The sequence below is a fragment of the Aquarana catesbeiana genome, linkage group LG02 (genome assembly GCF_042186555.1).
Source record: "Aquarana catesbeiana isolate 2022-GZ linkage group LG02, ASM4218655v1, whole genome shotgun sequence".
In the NCBI taxonomy this organism is placed as follows: Eukaryota; Metazoa; Chordata; class Amphibia; order Anura; family Ranidae; genus Aquarana; species Aquarana catesbeiana.
Genome location: NC_133325.1, coordinates 468,006,540 through 468,027,041, shown reverse-complemented (window position 1 = coordinate 468,027,041; position 20,502 = coordinate 468,006,540). Strand labels below are relative to the sequence as shown.

The following is a 20,502-nucleotide window of genomic DNA, read 5'->3' as shown; positions in this document are numbered from 1 at the left end:
TTTTAGGCCCCGTTCACACATGTGCGGTGCGAATTGAAGCTCAGGTTTCGCTGCGAAGAGAAAAATCAGTTGTTCAGCGTTTCATGTCAGGATTGCATCAGGATTTTATCCTGTTCACAACAGAATGCATCTGTGAATCAGATGCATTCCCACAGAAGATAATGTGCTTGCAATGCGCACCGCAAAACCCAGAAAACACACACGTTTTTTGGGCTATGCGGTGTGCGAATGCAACGCACATATGTGAACCAGCCTCATTCAAATTAATGTATTTTAAAATGTCATGCGAATTGGATGTGGTGTAAGCCGCATCCAATTTACATAGGTGTGAACCGGGCCTCAAAATAAAAAAAAATAAAGTCTAAAGGTTCACCATTGGAGAAAAAGCTATAACAAAACACTAGACAAAATACAATTTATGAACTGTAACCATTACAATGATATGCAACATGTATGTGCAGGTAAATTCAGATTAGAAAAAACAGATCTGCAAAAAAACAAAACAAAAAAAAAAAATAATTCCAATAAAGAAAAAAGATGTGGGGGAAAAAAAAAAGTTGTCTTTAGGAAAAACAAAAACAAAAAAAACAAAAAAACAGAAACAAAAACAAAAAAACAAAAAAACAAAAAAAAAAAAAAAAAAAAAAAAAAACACACACTGCTATTAATAGTCTTTTATATTTTCTTTGTTCTCCCCATCACTCTGCTTGAGTTGCTGGATCTCATTTTCTAGTTGCACAATAGCACGCTCGATCTCATAGTTCTTACTTACAAGGGATACCCACCTGAAAAGGAGGAAAAAAAAAAAAAAATAAAATTTAAGGTTACATGCACTGAGAATTGGTGAACATTTTAGTGTTGAAAAAGGGTGACAAATGAATATACAGAGCAATCATTTTTCTCTAATCAAATACACCAAAAACGTACAACACAAGATAACATGCTGAGAAAGACGTCATCCCTTAAGCCCACAATAAAAAGACAAGAATAATAGTGGCACTTTATAGCAAAATCATATAGGGGTGTCTGAAATGTCCAGTCTTTTTAACCACTGCAGTACTAGCCTGTAATAACTTCACTACTAGGTAAATCTTCAGTCAATGCAACATTGAAAATATATGTTGCATTGACCAAGTAATTGTCACAGATAGAGCTTGTTTTGGATGATATTAGTCACTTTATGTTTTACTATTTAAAAAAAAAAAAACAAAAAAAAACAAACACACACACACACACGTTTCCCTTAATTTCAATTATAAGACAAAACAAAACAAAAAAAAGTTTGGAACAAAAGCAGACACCCCAAGGTAATATAATTTTTTGCCACAATCTTTTGTAAGAAACATGCTGGTATTGAAGTGGTTAAACTTGGACCTTGGTAATGGTGCACTAGATAAAGCGCATCATTAAAATACTAAGATATAAAATATGAATGGAAAAAAAAAAAGAAAAGAAACAGCCCCACAGTCAGTTAAACCTCCCACCATGAATCTACATCAGCTGTTAGAGCTGCACGACTAATCGTTAAAGAATCGCAATCTCAATTCAACCGCCCCTCACAATCTTAATCCGGTATTTCCACAATTCTTTGTAGCCTCCGGCAAATGTTTATCAACATTGCTTAGCGATAACTATAAACAAACAATGTATCATTTGGTTCTTTTAGAGCAAAAGGATGAATTTCGGTCTGTAAATGAGGGCAGTTTACCCACTTAAAAGACTAAGCCTTTTTCTGACGCTTGTTGCTTACAAGCTAAAAATCTGTATTTTTTGCTAGAAAATTACATAGAGCCCCCAAACATTATATATTTTTTTAGTAGAGACCCTAGAGAATAAAATGCAATATTTTATGTCACATTGTGTTTGCGGAGCAGTCTTTCAAGCGCAATTTATGGGGAAAAAATGCGAGGTGAGATACACGATAATAGGTACATTTCACCTCGCATTCGTTCCATTGTAAAAGACTGAACTGGAATCCGGCGCGTTTTTTTCAGCCTCTGTAGCAGGCTGGGTTCCGGTCCGGATGTTTGGGTCCACATCCAGGAAGAGAGCACAGCAGGTCGTTCTGGTTTTGAGACTCAGGAAGGAACCTGAGTGAGAGGAGCTCTGGGTGTTGGACTAAAAGGTTTGCTTTTCCACATTTTTTTGTGGGTGACGGGGACCAGCCCCGCACTGTATAGAGAGGAGACTATTGGTTTAATTAGCGCCAGACGGCAAGGATTTCATTTACTGGTTGTTTTTATTTTGCAAACCTCCTGCAAATAGACCTGGCATCCACCAGATTTTGAAGAAAGTGCCCGTTTGCTGACTGTCATTCAGAAAAGGTGATCCCCACGAGCTAATTCCCCCACAGATGTTAAAGAGGATGTTGCGCCGACAATTGTGAGAGTCGCAATCCTAATTTTTTTCCAGAATTGTGCAGCTCTATCAGCTGTTTATCCCTTCATTGATAAATCCTCACTTCCTCTCCTTCACAGTTGTAAGAGGAAGGAGCAGACTCTCAGATGAACAGTAGGGTTGATTTACTAAACCTGGAGTGCAAAATCTGGTGTGGCTGTGCATGCTAGATAACCAGCTTCTAACTTCAGCTTGTTCAATAAGGCTTTGATAATAAAACCTGGAAGCAGATTGGTTTCTATGCAGAGCTGCACCAGATTTTACACTCCCTAGTTTTAGTAAATCAACCCCATTGTGTTTTTTTTCTGCTAGCTCTGCTAACGCAGCTCAGCTTCACATGTAGATCGCACAGGTGGCAGGAGCTGGCGGGCAAGTCGGATCGTGGTCTACCTGTCAGATAGCTGCGATCGACGGGTTGCCGACCCCCGACTTAGGGGATACTAAGGAGCTCAAGTGCACAAATCTCATCAACAGAATACAAAACATTGTCAGGTGGTTTAACTCTGAAACATACAAAAATGGATATATACTAAATTTTAAGGGGACAGATCCTTAGTTTATAGTATAGGCATCGTTATTTGGTCAGCCAAGCCAATTCACCTCTGTTGTAAGGTCAGGAGGTTGTTTACAATGAGACACAAAATTGGCTACAGTTCCCAAAGAATTTTGTTTTGCTGTATACAGCGCTCCCAAAATGCCTTGCCCATTGAAATGAATGGGTAGTGCTTCCAAAGCGCATGAAAAGCGATTCGGAAATGCCGCAACACGGGTGTTTTTAACCCCTTCTTAGGGGTTAAAAGCGCCCTGCTTGCGACCAAAAAGCGCCGCTTAACCACTTCCCGCCCGGCCATCATTTTGCTATAGGCCGGGCGGGAAGTGGTTAAGCGGCGCTTTTTGGTTTTGGTTGGTGGTTCAGTTATCCTAACTGGGCGTCATGACATCCAGCAGGATAACTGCCGGCGCGCGATCGGTCGTGTGGCATGTCAGTCTGACACACCGCTACACCGATCTCGGTAAAGAGCCTCTGACGGAGGCTCTTTACCATATGATCAGCCGTATCCAATCACGACTGACCACAGTGTAAACAGGAAGCAGTTTATCGGCTTTTCCTCACTCACGTCTGACAGACGCGAGTAGAGGAGAGCCGATCAGTGGCTCTGACAGGGGGATCTGTGCTGATAGTTTATCAGCGCAGCAGCCCCCCCCCCCCCCCCCCCTGCGGATGCCCACACTGGACCACCAGGCACCCACCACACATTGATGAGCAGTTATGCCCCCCATGGCCACCAGGGATGCCACAGTGCCCTAAAAGATGCCAATCAGTGCCCACTTTGAATGCCTGCCAGATGTCTCCCCATCAGTGGCCGTTGGTGGGAAAAAAAAACAAAAAAAACAAAAAAAACAAAAAAAACAAAAAAAAAAAAAAACTTAAATTTACAAAATTTTATAACAGAAACAAAGGAAAAAAAAAAAAAAAAAAAAACTTGTCTAACTTTGATATTTTTTTACAAAAATGATAAAAAAAAATATTTGTTTGGGTACAGTCAGCATGACCGCACAATGGCCATTCAAAGCGCGACAGCGTTGAAAACCAAAAAAGGGCTTGGGCAGGAAGGGGCCAAAGTGTCTGGTATTGAAGTGGTTAAACGTGGCCCCAGTGGGGTCTTACTGAGTAGGTATGCAAAAATATCTTTCACTTACGTTGACTCCATTTCTCTCAATTTGGCACCTGATGTAAGTTGAGAGTTTTTTCTCTGCCAGTTCAAATCCTGAATACGCTTTCTAGAAGGAAAAAAAAAAAAAAAAAAAAAAAAAAAAAAAAAAAAAAAAAGGGATTAAATATCACTAAACAAATTGACAAGTGTAAACAGAAAATCTTGCAAGTTACCAATAATGAATGTACTTTAAAAGACTAGATATTCAGCTGCTGTCACTGATCATGTCCCATACATTCGTGCTGCATAAATGAAATGTATATGAATGCTGCGTTAAACAACTGCTCATAAAAAAAAAAAAAAAAAAAAATCCACAAAAAAAACCCCCACACACTACAATACATGCTATTTGAAAACAATTTTTTTAGAAAAATAAAATGCCAAAGTGCATTGTGACAAAAAACGCAAAGTAATATTCAAAATTGCATAATATATCAATTTCATTTAACATGCTCCAAATCTTACAGCGATGAATAGAATTCTATGTGCTAGTGACACGATACAGTATTAAAAAGTAAATCAAAACTATTTTTGCACAATGAATCAAAGTGCATTTAAAACACGATCCAAAAAACTTGTAGTGTTTCAAACGTGTTCAGGTGACAACACTTGTGCTCCCCCCCCGTGTGAGTATGCTCACTTCAGGGTGTGTGACCTCACAATTAAGCTTGGTCTGTACACGCCTGCGAACCACCTCTGGGTTCTGTGAAGATGGACCTATGGGATCCTAAGCTGCCCAGTAGCGTTGTCTCCACATGCATATAAGAACTGGATAGTGTAATACCGTTTTAAAAAGTATTTAAAACAAAAACCCTTTTCCAGGGTACTCACATGGTACAGGTGCTTCAGTGCACCACTCTTTGACAAGCCAAAAGCACTGAGATTGCGTGTCCCTCTGCATCCAAAACAGGCCTGCTGCTGTCTCCTACACCGTCCTGTCCCCTCCCTCATACGTATCGACAGAGGGATATAACGCGTCTATCCCCCCGAGGAAGACACTTCATATCCCTGTGTCGATACGCGGGAGGGGACTGGACAGTGTGGGAGACAGCAGCAGGTCTGTTTGGACCTGTTTATACATTTAAACTCACAAGAGTAATTCAAATTCTACTACTAACTGCAAAGGAAACACCTCAAATCACCCCTACATTGTTCTATGCAGCCTTTAAATGCCTATACCTTCCTTTACCACATCACCAAATCCACTACATATATTATCCTGCTACTTCAGGGTATGGGGGAAGAGCATCTTTCAAAACTAAAAAGTTTAAAGATAGGAGAGGATAGAAAAGGATAGTGGCAGTATTGCCGAACAAGGTTTATAAAAGTTCAAGTGAAAGGCTCATCCTGTCTTTCAGTAGCAAAAATACAAAAACAAAAAAAAAGGAAGCCCTTACCTTAATTTTTGAAGATCTTTTTGTGCAGTTTCAATCATACGCACAAGGTTTCTAAAAAGACAACAAATCGGAATATCAGACATTGGACAGAACTGACCCATTTATATTAACCTTCAAATATGATCATGGACAGGCAGATGTCTACCCTGAAAGTGAAGGGTGAGCATTCGCTACTGATTTAAAGCGAAGAACACAAGTTAATATCTTAGCATTCTCTTGAGCAGAACTCTCCAGCCTGGCCTGCTGCCCTCCGATTCCTCCCCCCATCACAAGTCACCTTCCCTAACCCCATTTTTTCTCCTCCCCACCTCAACGCTACATAGCTATCGCTGCATACATTTTGCCAGCCCCATCATTCCAGTCATGTAATAATCACCCTAGATCTCCAGAGATCTTTGCGTAAGGGTGCCGTAGGTACATTTTGTTTCCATATTTGTACACTGCAGCTTCAAAAAGCTCAGCACAGTTTTGTATTTTCTTTTAATCAATCTAAAATGGATCCCATTGTTTAAACTGTGCCTGTACACACAGGCACGTAAATAAGCTCTGCATTTGCTGGATTAAAAAAAACAAAACAAAAAAAAAAAAAACAAAAACTGAAATTGCGTCCAAAAAAAAAAAAAAAAAAAAAAAGCAGCATTGTGGATGGTACTTTTTCTTGTTTCAAAGCTGCATCTTATGAAAAAGAGGGGGGGGGAGGTTGGGACTTTAAATGAGGTGCGCATGATGCAGCCCAATCACACTCAGAGGTGCAAACATATGTATGTTTATTAAGGACCAATGATCAACGTGGCATAAAAACGCACTGCAAACATTAGACATAAAATAATCGCATATAAACAATAAATCTATGTATATACAACCATGGGACATGGGTAGGTACAATTATGCATCTTAATCTCCCAAGCAAGATAAAAGTCATGTGAAGTAAAAAACATCTGAAAATTGGTCAATGTGTGTTTGATGCATCAAAGATAGGCCCGACGCTGCGTTTCATGGACTTCAATCCACTGTTCAGGAGCCAGATGCATCTAAATTCTATAAAAAAAAAAAAATGTATGAAAAGCAATATAGTTTCATGGGTCTAACAAAATCAGCAGAAAAAGGGGGAAATTGGGCATAATGGGCCACGCCAAAAAGGTTACTCACATGATAGCCAAAACTGGGACCGTGCAACAAAACAAAGCCAGGGGTAAGCCATGGAGCCTGGCCCGGGAGCTGAGAGCGGGACCTCAACGAGGAACACCGGACCACACACCAACACCCCGCAATGGAGGGGACTTCTATAATGTAGGAAATATATAAAACGTATCTATGATGATACAAGTAACAAAAAACGAGATGGTATAAGCTGCAGATATCACCAAGGTGATTGAAAAAAAGCACCGGAAGATTACCTTGAAAAATGCATGTGATGTTTGAAGCCACATAGATGGGAGAAGATCAGGGTGTACATAGGTTGTATCAGCACCATCTCTGAATACCATGAAGCAGGGAGTGAGATGCAGCCCCAGCATGGAACGCCAGCTCCCCCTCAGCGTCACACAGGTACGACACAGAGCAAAACCTCGGCAAATGCCAGAGAAGCTCACCACATGTCAGCCCAGCTGACATACCGGACGTCTGTGTGTGCGACGCCCAAACAAGGAAGTCATATGCACAGTGCCGGGGCGTGGCACCGATGCACAGTGGAAAGATCCGCCCAGCCACCCACCCCCAACCCTGTGGAGGGAAGGTAGGAGGGCAAACACCAGCATGCATCGCAGCTCCCGGGAAACAGGACATCTGCCCACCCACCGACAATGAGTCACACAAACCCAGTCTGGCCACAGGGAGTAAAAAATATATATAAAGTAGTGAAAGATCAAAATATGTAAACTGTCAGTGCAGTGAACGTTCCATATAAAAGCATGCTGAATTACGGCCGGTAGGAATCCGCCATAAGAGAGCGATGGGCTACAATCATGAGCATCTCCATCCCTAATCAATGCAAGCAATGGGGGGGGGGGGGGGGGGAGCGAACTTAGGACTTTAATTGGGACGCAAGGGAAAGTTACAAATCTGCTGCCGATGTAAACAGTTTGGAATTTTTCTATATTTCAGATAAAGGTTTATGATAAATTCCACGTTAATTTTCCTTTTAATTGAAAAAAATATTGAAAGAAATACACTTTTACCTGTCCTTAGGCTACACTCACACTGGCGATTAAGGCCAAATCGAATTGCTGCTGCAGTTCTTGCTGCGGCTCTCAGCAGCTAGCTGCGGCCACTGGCCCTGTTCACTATAATGGCAGGTCACAGGTGGCACCAGCTATTCTGGCTGGATGTCCAGCAGTGATCACCGCAGGTAATAGCTGGCTGTGCAGAGAGCCGTGAATAGCTACCGCCGCCATTGACCTGTCAATGTGAACAGGGAAGGCAGCACCTAGCCACTGAGAGCCACAGCAGGAATCTCCAAATCCTGCCACTACTATTCACACTGGCCCTAATAGCTGGTGTGAATGTAGCCTTAATTATGCAGTGACCTGCTGCTTTATCTCTTGCACCACTTCATGTGCAAGTTACAGGTATGCTCAACCGCTATTTTTGGCCAGCTGCACAGATATTGTTCAATAAATACAATAATTTGATAACCAGCACTTTGCTGGAAGCCCTACAGCAATATTTATTGCATGAAGCCACTTCTGTTTTCATGCAATAATGAGCATGTGTGTAAAATTAAAAAAAAAAAAAAAGTCGTAGAAAATGTTTTAGATCTATGACAGTATTTAAACAATATAACCTTAAATGGGGTTGCAAACCTTTGTGTTTTTTCACCTTAATGCATCCTATGCATTAAGGAGAAAAAACACCTGGCAGTGACCGCCCCCTTGTTTTACTTACCTGAGTCCTAGAACTTGACCCACGGGGACGCGCTCTCTGCCCGGGGTTCTCGGCTCTTGATTGGATAGACTGATACCAGCACAGCCATTGGCTCCCGCTGCTGTCAATCAAATCCAATGAAGCGGGCACTGGGCCGAATCATGCATTCGGCCTCTATGGACGCCGAATGCTGGACTCGGAAGCGCGCCCACAAGGTAACCCCCTGGGAGAGCGCTTCTCCCAGGGGGTTATCTGATGTGGGGAGGAGCCGCGAGAGCCGCCTAGGGACCCCAGAAGAGCAGGTTCGGGACCGCTCTGTGCAAAACGAGCTGCACAGTGGAGGCAAGTATGACATTTTTTTTTTTTTTAAACAAACCCTTTACAGTCACTTTAATGAAAGATTTGAGACTTTATGCAAAAAGTCTTAAAGTGATTATAAAGTATGTTTTTTTTTTTTTTCCTTTAAAAATAACAAAAAAAAAAAAAAAAAAAAAAAAAAAAAAAACACACAACATCACACACACATTAAACTTACCTGCTCCGTGAAATGGTTTTGCCCGGAGCAGCCTGGATCCTCCTCTTCTCGGGTTACTTGCCTGTATTCCTGGCCCCTCCCCTCCTGTTGAGTGCCCCCACTGCAAGAAGCTTGCTATGGGGGCACCCAAGCCGAGCCACAGCTCTGTGCGTCCATTCTCTCTCCTGATTGGCTAACTGACTTTGACAGCAGTGGGAGGCAATAGCGCCGCTGCTGTGTCTCAGCCAATCAGAAGGGAGAGTCCCAGATGGCCGAAGCACTTGTGTACATCACTGGATAGAGAAGGAGCAAATATTGTTTTCCAAATGCTATAAGGATTACAAAAAACACATACTTGCATGGCAGAGGTGCCCTTAAGACATTTAAAAACACTTTATGGAATTAAATGATGAGGACCAGAATGAAAGTACGAGTAGCTTTTCCCTCCAAGAGTTCTCACTCCAGAAACACTCTCTTTCTGCTGCTTCTGGATCTAGTGTTTCTACACCAGCAGCATCTGCAAGTAAGGAAGTGTTACAAACCACAACCTCCCAAAAATACAAAATACCTTAATTTTGAGATAAAATGACACCTGAAAATCAAGAGAACATTGATCAAGCTCTTGCAAGAGCAATATATTCTGCTGGATCAGCATTGGTCGATAACTGAAAATGTATATTGGTAGGAAGCTTTTATATTATTATGAGGAAAAGGGGCGGTTACCCAATCTCATGTGTAGTTTAAAATGTTAACATCTACAGTCCTGGTTATTCCATTTGTGTAAAAAAAAAAAAAAAAAAAAAAAAAAAAATCCAAGTTTAATTTACTGAATAAGCGTTTTATATACTGCATTTCATCTTCCCAGTATAACAGAAAGAGACTTTCAATTCATAAAACTAATTCACATTACATTTTTTTTTTCCCAGAAATTGTATTTTTCCGATGGCTTCCTAATTTTCCAAAAAAAAGTACATCTCTAGTTGGGACCATACACAGCTGCAGCAAAAGTAGAGTGACAGCTTATGCTACCAAATTCAATATTTTGTTTATTCAGTTACTGTTTGCCACAAGTTTGCAAAGCCATTCAAAAAAAAAATAAAAAAATATAATAATAATAATAATAATAATAATAATAATAATAATAATAACTCACTCATTATAGACTTTCCATGCATTGCAGCCATGCTGGGACATAATATCTAGGTTCTCAATTCGAATAGCCTGGTGCTCCAGCTGTGCCATTGAGTTATTGACGCACTCCTGCCATGCTGTGATGTCATTCCTCTGACCCGAAGAAGGGGCAGGTAATTCATATCTGAATAGTAGAAAACAAAAACAGCGTTATGATGAATCTCATTTTCAGGACATGTCTAAACATATTTTATGAATTTTGTTTTTATTACAAGCTTCACACATTTTTACAAAGAGGAATATTGCATTTCAGGAAGGAAGAAAAAAATAAAATAGAATATATTATATTATATTATATTATAATATAATATAATATATACACACACACACACAATTTTTCTGTATCATTCACAATGAAGGACACAAAAATATGACAAAAGGCATAAAAGCATAGCATTTACTGCAGCTTTACACTGCACCCTGTATGAATAACTAAAGATATAAATACATATTTGCAAAGCACAGAATTTGTAGCCAGTATTAACAATTCACAGAATCTGTGCATAGACATAGACAACTGGGTAATCAAAGCAATGTCTGCAACATTTAAAAACAGATTACGTATCTGAATATATTTACTTTATAGCCTTAAAACAAAGAACAGATAAGCGTAGATATGCATGATTACATGCTGGGAATGTGAGGGGCCATACAAATATAAAAACATAAAAAATAAAAGCCACCTTTTCATGCTGAGAAGTTCAAGCGGTTGTCGAGCAGCTAGTCTTTCAAACTCGTTCCTCATTATTTCAGTCTGCAAATAAAAAAAAAAAAAAAGGCCACATAATACAAAGAGCGATGAGTTACCCGACTTGAATAAAGAAGTTCTCCACAGCAGTGTTGATGCGTTTCTCATAGTGGGGGCAATTTATAATACGGAGCACCCCCTTCCCTATGTGACAGCACGGCTATATTGTTGAGGTGGAGAGGTGAGTATTAAGTTCCAACACTGGACTTTTCAGGCCTCTGGTGGTGGACTGATGTGGTGGAGGAGCACTGGCAGGGAAGTGCAAGATACCTACTCAGCTTGTTAAAAAGTGGACCTTGTTACCCTGCCTAGGAGCAGAAGAATTTGCTTTAAAAAAAGCTCCGCTGCCTGGGATTACATAAATAAATGTATAAATATTTCTATCTTTTTTTTAAAGAAATTCTAACTTGCCTTGCTAGCACTGCTGGTTTAGATTACCAATTTGCTAAAAATGGCCTTGGAAAGGATCTTCCTATCCGACACTTCCAGGAGTGTCGGATGCCCATGTACCCCATCATGTGCACCCCATCATGTGCATTGGTTTGATCCACCAGCCCCCATGCCACTACAAGACGCATCAATGACATATCAGCCAGCAAGAAAAACCAAAGCGAACAACAGAACATAAAGCACACCTGGAAATATATGTCAGCTGCATCTGCAGTGGCTTTAAATCTTGAGCAAACCAATGTAAGGGGTCGGCGTGCACGGACTAGGTGTGTTTGACTTGGAACAGTCAGTCCTTCTTCTGGAGGGAGTGCCTGTTTGGAATCGCCCCCTGGGCAGACTGGGGAAGCCGATTCATAGACTCTTGTGCAATTAATGGACAGTCATTATTGGACCAAATTACTCCTCCTTCAGTTAACATTTCATTACCTTGCCCTTTCCTTTGGGTGTAACGCCCCCCCCCCCCCCCCCCCCGCTGAACCTATGGACTTTGATGTCATACAGCAGTGATGGCGAACATTGGCACCCCAGAAGTTTTGGAACTACATTTTCCATGATGCTCATACACTATGCAGTGTAGTTGAGCATCATAGGAATTGTAGTTCCAAAACATCTGGGGTGCCAAGGTTCGCCAACACTGTCATACAGCTTTTAGATTGATGTTCATACAGCTATATAAAATTGGTAGAGAGAGAAGCACACCGCTTCAGGCAAACTCAGGTGCAGTATGGATCACAGGTGCAGACCCCGGCTCACCACCGTGGAAGACGAACAAGACAAGGAATTGGTTGCACACTGGAACTACAAATTTTCTCGATGTCATCTTTATTGTCAAAAAAGGCTCAGACAGATACAGGCAATGGTAGACATTTTCACAAGCAATAGCTTTCTTGTTCACAACCCACAAGCTATTGCTTGTGAAAATGTCTACCATTGCCTGTATCTGTCTGACCCTTTTTTGACAATAAAGATGACATCGAGAAAATTTGGAGTTCCAGTGTGCAACCAATTCCTTGTCTTGTATATCAAATTGGTGCGGTAACATATCTCCTAAAGAAGCCTATCAGCAAAACATATCAGGATTAGTATACCACGATCACCATCTTTTATAGATCATGTCTGTAAATATCCAAAATGAAATGATCCTGTTTTTAGTGAACCTTCAGATGTCCTTTTTCACTTTACCACTATATATTTTTTAATATGAATCGATGAAATAAAAACACGTGAAATTTTAGCGGATGTAAAATCCCCGCTCTGTGTCAGAGCATCCTTTTCGTGTCTTGTTCAATGTGTTTAAAAAGTTTTTTTTTTTCTCTCTATGAAAAAGAAAGAAGGAAGAAGGAAAATACAACCACCTTATCCAAGGACTAGTAAGCTGTATAAATCTTCTTTTTGGGGGGTGTTAGATATTCTTTAAAGAATAACTAAAGGCAAAACTTTTTCCTTCATTTTGGATAGAGTAAGTGAGGGTTGCCCATCACTTTTTTTTTGTCATCTGTGTCCAATAGGGAAGATTCTCCTTCACTTCCTGTCCCATAGCCACAACAGGACATAAGAAAAAATCCATCCAAAGTGAGGGTATCCCAGGGTGGTGCCAGGGTCACCAGAACTAGCATCCCCACTGGAAGATTTCCCCTCTACTACTGTTCCGGTGTCAAACCAAAATGTGGGATTTTCTTTTACTTTTAATATGCCTCTCCTCTTTCCGACTTGAGAGATATTGTATCTCACACCCCTCACATTTTTGTAAATATTTTATTCTATCTTTTCATGTGACAACACTGAAGAAATTACACTTTGCTATGTAAATTAGTAAGTGTACAGCTAAAATTAGTAATGTATACACGTGAAAAATTACACATATTAGGTGTAATAAAAAATGTATAATATATACCCCCCCTACATATCGACTAATATACATATAAAAAATGATAAAATATGTGTATGGAAAAACACACATAGCACCATGTCAAAGAGAGACGTATAAAGAAAGTATTAAGTTCTCAGAAATAATGAATTGCATATATACACAAAAGTGTAAAAAACAGAACCAAGCGGGAGGAAACTGAAATGAATTTGATGACTGTATGGACTTCAAGTTCCTCATTCAACCCATTGGGTGAAAAAGTATTGAGCTTATATATCAGGGATATGCAATTAGTGGACCTCCAGCTGTTGCAGAACTACAAGTCCCATTAGGCGTAGCAAGACTGACAGCCACAAGCATGACAGGCAGAGGCATGATGGGACTTGTAGTTTTGCAACAGCTGGATGTCCGCTAATTGCATATCCCTGTTATATATCCACATGGTTTCACATTGACAAACGCAGAAATCTATCGTTCTCCGTCTTGTCACCCAAGGGTATAGATTCAATGGCTAGGACTGACCAGTCCTTGAAATTCTTACCATGATGAGTGGCAAAATCTCAAAATCCCAAAACCTCAAAATTAACTCACACAGCCATTAATGTCTAAACCGTTGGCAACAAAAGTGAGTACACCCCTAAGTGAAAATGTCCAAATTGGGCCTAATTAGCCATTTTCCCTCCCCAGTGTCATTCGACTTGTTAGTGTTACAAGGTCTCAGGTGTGAATGGGGAGCAGGTATGTTAAATTTGGTGTCATCGCTCTCTCATACTGGTCACTGAAAGTTCAACATGGCGGTTTAACAGGACAGGTTCCACTCAGAACAGGCCTCGCCATGGTCGACCAAAGAAGTTGAGTGCATGTGCTCAGCGTCATATCCAGAGGTTGTCTTTGGGAAATAGACTTATGAGTGTTGCAGAGGTTGAAGAGGTGGGGGGGGGTCAGCCTGTCAGTGCTCAGACCATACGCCACACACCGCATCAAATTGGTCTGCATGGCTGTCATCCCAGAAGGAAGCCTCTTCTAAGGATAATGCACAAGAAAACCTGCAGTTTGCTGAAGACAAGCAGACTAAGGACATGGATTACTAGGACCATGTCCTGTGGTCTGATGAGACCGAGATAAACTTATTTGGTTCAGATGGTGTCACGCGTGTGCAGCAGCAACCAGGTGAGGAGTACAAAGACAAGTGTGTCTTGCCTACAGTCAAGCATGGTGGTGGGAGTGTCATGGTCTGGGGCTGCATGAGTGCTGTCGGCACTGGGGAGCTACAGTTCATTGCGGTAACCATGAATGCCAACATGTACTGAGACATACTGAAGCCGAGCGTGATCCCCTCCCTACGGAGACTGGGCCGCAGGGCAGTATTCCAACATGATTACGACCCCAAACACACCTCCAAGATGACCACTGCCTTGCTAAAGAAGCTTGGGGTAAAGGTGATGGACTGGCCAAGCATGTCCCCAGAACTAAACCCTATTGAGCATCTGTGGGGCATCCTCAAACGGAAGGTGGAGGAGCGCAAGCTCTCTAACATCCACCAGCTCCGTGATGTCGTCATGGAGGAGTGGAAGAGGACTCCAGTGACAACCTGTGAAGCTCAGGTGAACTTCATGACCAAGAGGTTAAGGCAGTGATGGAAAATAATGGTGGCCACAAAAAAATATTGACACTTTGGCCCCAATTTGGACATTTTCACTTAGGGGTGTACTCACTTTTGTTGCCAGCGGTTTAGACATTAATGGCTGTGTGTTGAGTTATTTTGAGGGGACAGCAAATTTACACTGTTATACAAGCTGTACACTCACTACTTTATATTGTAGCAAAGTGTCATTTCTTCAGTGTTGTCACATGAAAAGATAGAATAAAATATTTACAAAAATGTGAGGGGTGTACTCCATGGTGAGATGCTGTACATATACACACAAAAAAAAAAAAAAAAAAAAAAAAAAGTGCCTTTCATTTCTATTTAAAACTAAACAGGTCATTTACAAGGCGAGGGGTTACATATAAATCCCAAATAAGTCAGAATACCTCAAACACTGAGTAGTCAGGAGTGGGCAAATAACTCAGATAGTTTTTTGTTGGGCGATATCTTCTGGTCTCCTCTTCCACCAGAGCTGCTGCCTAGATACATAAAACACACAGAATGCATTAAAATTTAAAAAAAAAAAAAAAAAAAAAAAAAAAAAGTTAAAAAAACACACACACAAGGTGAACTGGATGAAATGCTTTAACTACTCCCATATCAAAGCGACTGAATGGCCTGGCCAAAAAAAAATGCGCATTGCTTTCCACTTTAGGGAAGAGAAACTGCTGCCCAAAGAATCTTCAGACTGACACTTCCAGGAGTGTTGGGTTCAGGATCCCTCACTGCACAAGGTAAGGGCCAAGCACAGCAGGGGTTCTGGAATGTGACCCCCCCGAAAGTGTTGAATACTAAAGTTTCACTTTGCTTTAGAGCTGCACGATTAATCGTTATTTTTTCCCCCTTGCGATCTTGGCAAAATATTTCCCGATTCTGTCCATGCAGAGAATTCTCTCTGCTCTGCTGAAGCCGACAAAAAAAAAAAAAAAAAAAAAAAAACCAGGTAGTCTGCCAAGTATCACAACATTCTTTAGCAGTGGAACTAAGTATAAACATTGTAACGATTTGTCCTTTAGATCAAAGGAATACACTTCGGTGTGTAAATGAGGAATATATATATATATATATATATATATATATATATATATATATATATATATATATATATATATATATATATATATATATATATAGTTCCACCTTAACCACCGGAAGATTTAAACACCCCCCCCCCCCCCCAGGCCATTTTTTGTGATACAGCACTGCATTACTTTAACTGACAAATGCGTGGTCATGCGACGCTGTACCCAAATAAAACGTATGTCATTTTTTTTTCCCCCACAAATAGAGGGCTTACTTTTGGTGGTATTTGATCACCACTGCGTTTATTTTTTGCGCTACAAACAAAAAAAAAAAAAAAAGACCAAACCATTTTGAATTTTTTTTTTACTTTCTGCTATAAAACTTATCCAATAATAAGAAATAAAAAAAAAAAAAAAATCTAATTTCTTCATAAATTTAGGCCAATATGTATTCTGCTACATGTCTTTGGTAAAAAAAAAAAAAAAAAATTCCAATAAGTGTATATTGATCGGTTTACACTAATGTTATAGCATCTACAAAATATGGAATATATTTATGGAATTTTTATTTATACTAGTAATGGTGGCGATCAGCGACTTCTAGCAGGACTGCGATATTGTGGCGGACTATTGGACACTGACGGGAACCAGTGACACTAATACAGTGATCAGTGCTAAAAATATGCACTGTCACTGTTCTAATGACAATGGCTGGGAAGGGGTTAAACAACTAGGGTGATCAAAGGGTTAACTGTGTGTCTAGCCAATGTTTGTGTGCTGCTTTCCCTAGGGGGAAGATATCAATTCTAGTCTCTGCTTTGCAAAGAGACAGAATACATTCCTTCCCCCATGTCAAACCTGAGATATGCCTTGTTTACATAGGCATATTTCAGTTCTCTGTGTTTAAAAGAGAAGTATGGGTTTGGTCCCCCCCCCCCCATCATACCTACCTAGGTGGATGCAACATCGGTCCGATGCTGCATCTGTCCCCCGGCGCCTCTACACTGAGAACTGAGCGATCGAACATCTCCGATGGCTTGGTTCTCACAGCTCCAAGCAGAGAGCTGCTCACTGTCAATCAGCAGCTCTCCACTCTGCTCCTCCACACTCATTGAAGCACTGAGCTGTTGAGGGGTGGATAGTGGCCATCACAGGTTCTCAGAGGCTTGCTGAGAGGTTAAGACAGGTCTCAGTCCAGGCACCCGGCGGGCCCAGACTTTGTCGCGATGACACGGTACCTGGACTGATTTCTGCGACATCAGCAGACCACTCTCTGCTGAAAACGGGTCACAGGAGTGCAAAATGGATTGCACTCCTGTGACCCATAGGAGAAGCCCGGCCAAACAAGCCCAGGCTGGACTTCTCCTTTAACTAATGATAGGTTGGTGCCGGGAGGCCATTGAGTACCTGGGACCCACTTCTGCTGTGAATTATCACAGCAGAATTGGCCTTTCCCAGGGGGGTGCAGGAGCAAGACAGTGGCGCTTAGGCCAGAATGGTAGCAGGGCATAAGAAGAAAAAATAAACACGCAGAGGCGTAGAAACAAAACCATAAAGTTCTATTTTACAGCCCAACTCCAGCAAACTTTAAGACCCCTTTCCCACTGAGGCAGTTTTCAGGCGGTTTAGCGCTAAATAGAACACCTGTAAAGCACCTGAAAACTGCCTGCCATGCTGCCCCAATATGAAATCCCGAGTGCTTTCACACTGGGGCGGTGCGCTTGCGGGACGCTAGAAAAAGTCCTGCAAGCAGCATCTTTGGGGTGGTGCGGGAACGCTGTATACCAGGGATATGCAATTAGCGGACCTCCAGCTGTTGCAAAACTACAAGTCCCATCATGCCTCTGCCTCTGGGTGTCATGCTTGTGGCTGTCAGAGTCTTGCTATGCCTAATGGGACTTGTAGTTCTGCAACAGCTGGAGGTCCTCTAATTGCATATCCCTGCTGTATACTGTGCTCCCAAAACGCCCCTGCCCATTGCAATGAACTGGCAGTGCTTACGAAGCACAAAAGGGGCGTTTTTAACCCCGTCTTTGGCCACTAGCAGGGAGGTTAAAAGCACCGCTTGAACAGCAGTAAAGCAAAGCTAAAACGAGCACCGCTAACGCACGGCAGCCCCAGTGTGAAAGGACTCCCTGGTTGCGCTCGCTCTGCAAGGGTTATAAATCTCATTTATGTCTGGGAGAGACACAGAAAAGACTTCAATTACTTATCCTGCACCGCTAGACCGGTCTCCACGTTGTCTTCTATTCTGATGTCATCAAAATCAATGCTCTGCATTGGAGGTGATGACGCAGAGGGACAGTGCACCGCTGGGGCGGAGGATCGGGTAAGTAAAAGCGTTCCTACTTTCGCCCAGGACAAAACAAGCTATTAACCCTCGCAGTGCAGGCACAGCCCCTCTGTAGAGAATCATTGTAAAGTTTCCTCCATGGAGAAGTGAATTGTCCTCCTACCTGTGTGTACAACACAAAGTTCCTAACAAGTGAAAGGTAAAGTGGCAGAGCGGCCAGTAGCCGCCCCTATCCCATACATTGCGCACACACACACTGACATATAAAGAGAAGGGACCAGAGCAGCTCTACACTCCCATGTGACCCATCCAACAAGGCACGAAGCCCGCTGCTCTACTTCCAAAACCATGAGCCGACCAGGGGCAACACCGCACTCACCGCCTCCCGGACCCCCTGTGCATCATAACCCTGGTCAAAGTACGGTAAAGCGTCCACCACCACATCACCAGCAACCAAGCTCGTGCCCGCCATCTTGGAACATGGCAAAAAACGAAAGCCGCACATGCGCAGTTACAAGCGAGGTTCACGTTTCTGCATGGAGAGCTGCTGTTTGATAGGGAGGCATAGAGACGGAATCCTATTGGCCGCTAAGAAAGGCGGGCTTAACACCGTTTGTCAAGGCTGATTGGTGGTGAGTTTGTTTATAAAGCGCGGCCGCTGACAGTAGCGAGGAAAGTGAGATGTGAGAGAGAATAGCGGAGTGGAAGGTGTGGGGGAAATGAAAAGAGCGTTCAAAAATTGCAACAGTTTTAAATATGTGCGTTTGTTAATTAGCCTTGGAGCCTGCCAACGATTGCAACCCAGATCACAGTTGCAATGCTCATGATCCTGCCGACTATTATTGTGGCCATAGACGCTTCCGTTTTATAACGGAGTCGATCAAAGCAATTGAATAAGCAATCAATCGAATAGTCATAACTCTTCTTCTACATGATTTAGACTCAATTTAGATTGAAATGAATTAACCACTTGCCTGCTGGGCACTTCCCCCCTTCCTGCCCAGGCCAGCTTTTAGCGCTGTTGCACTTTGAATGACAATTGCGCGGTCATGCAACACTGTACCCAAATTACATTTTTATCATTAGAGCTTTCTTTTGGTGGTATTTGATCACCTCTGGATTTTTTATTTTTTGCTAAACAAACGAAAAAAGACCAACAATTTTGGAAAAAACAAAGTTTTTATTCGTTTCTGTTATAAAATTTTGCAAATGGTAATTTTTCTTCTTTACTGATGAGGCTGCACTGATTGGCTACACTGATTGGGCACTGATTGGCTACACTGATGGGAACTGATGAGGCAGCACTAATGAGCACTGATGAGCAGGCACTGAATGGCACTGTTTGGCAGCACGGGTTGGCACTGATAGGCAGCACTGATAATTAAGACACTGATGATCAGCTTCCTGATTATCAGTGCAGATGACCCCTTTCACACTAGCTGGTTACCAGCTGTCTCTTCTCCTCATGCTGTGACAGCGTGAGGAAAGGAATGCTGGTAATCGGCAAGTTTGTTTACATCGTGATTGGACACAGCCAATTACGTGGTAAAGAGCCACCGTCATTGGACATGGACACAGCTAACCACCAATTGCTGTGCACAAAGAATGGGAGGACCTCATATGACGTCCTACCAGAACTAGAGCAGTCCCGTCCGGCCGCCATTTAACTATCAGGCGGCGAAAAATGGTTAAACAAAGTCAATCCGCCAGGATGGAAAATTATCACTGATACAGACTTAGCATTGACCAGCAGCATCAAGATCCTGTGTTCATGTACACAATCATGTTTCAAGCAATCATATTAAATGGTGGAAGAGAAATGCAATAGATACAATTATCAATTGAAATCCACTTCCCCATGTGAGACATATTGATCATTTGTGTTCTCAGCTTTAGATCGATTTTGACTATTTTTTTTTTTTTTCTGAACACAGCTCTTTATTAAATAATGCGGCAAAATGCTCCAAACTTACGTTCAGCGAGAAACATACTGGCATAATTTCAGTTCAATTTTCATAAGTTCAGTTTAGTTCCTTGAACAAATGAATATTCTAGCCACTAGAATGAAGCGCATGTATGTGCTAAAATATAAGCTTTTTTTTAAAATTCCTGGTTTCTCTGCTAGCTCCTGGCAGAAAGATTCAGTGTAAATGGGATTATCCTAATATTTCTTTGCTGCTAACAACTCTGCCACTGACAATTTGTAAAAACTGATAGCGGCTGCCTGTTTTGTCCTCATGGAATCGCTCCCTCTGTAGCGGAGGCAGCTAGATGTCACCCCCATTGATAGTCATCTAGATTTAGCAGTGTTCAGGAAATGGGAAGAGGATGGAAGAGCGAGGAATATGTTAGGGAGGTAGGAGATTACAAGCATATGCATTCCCATATATGAAAAAAA

At 41.7% G+C, this 20,502-nt stretch overlaps 1 protein-coding gene across 1 annotated transcript; it reads right to left on the bottom strand.

The window, feature by feature from the left end:
- Positions 1–398: 398 nt before the first annotated feature.
- On the bottom strand, positions 399–18,638 carry BCAS2 (BCAS2 pre-mRNA processing factor). The gene is made up of 7 exons (XM_073615701.1): positions 18,484–18,638; positions 15,176–15,268; positions 10,760–10,830; positions 10,039–10,200; positions 5,510–5,560; positions 4,099–4,179; positions 399–785 (listed from the first exon to the last, which is right to left on the bottom strand). Exons 1-7 carry the CDS (start codon positions 18,607–18,609, stop codon positions 665–667), a joined length of 705 nt encoding a protein of 234 aa, XP_073471802.1. The 5' UTR covers positions 18,610–18,638; the 3' UTR covers positions 399–664.
- Between the last annotated feature and the right edge of the window lie 1,864 nt (positions 18,639–20,502).

Coding starts and splice junctions, on each gene's coding strand:
- BCAS2 (XM_073615701.1), bottom strand. CDS start 18,609: ATGTGCGGCTTTCGTTTTTTGCCATGTTCCAAGATGGCGGGCACGAGC. Junction 15,269..18,483: donor CACAGGGGGTCCGGGAGGCG/GTGAGTGCGGTG, acceptor TTATGTATCTAG/GCAGCAGCTCTGGTGGAAGA. Junction 5,561..10,038: donor GCATGGAAAGTCTATAATGA/GTGAGTTATTAT, acceptor TTGTCTTTTTAG/AAACCTTGTGCGTATGATTG.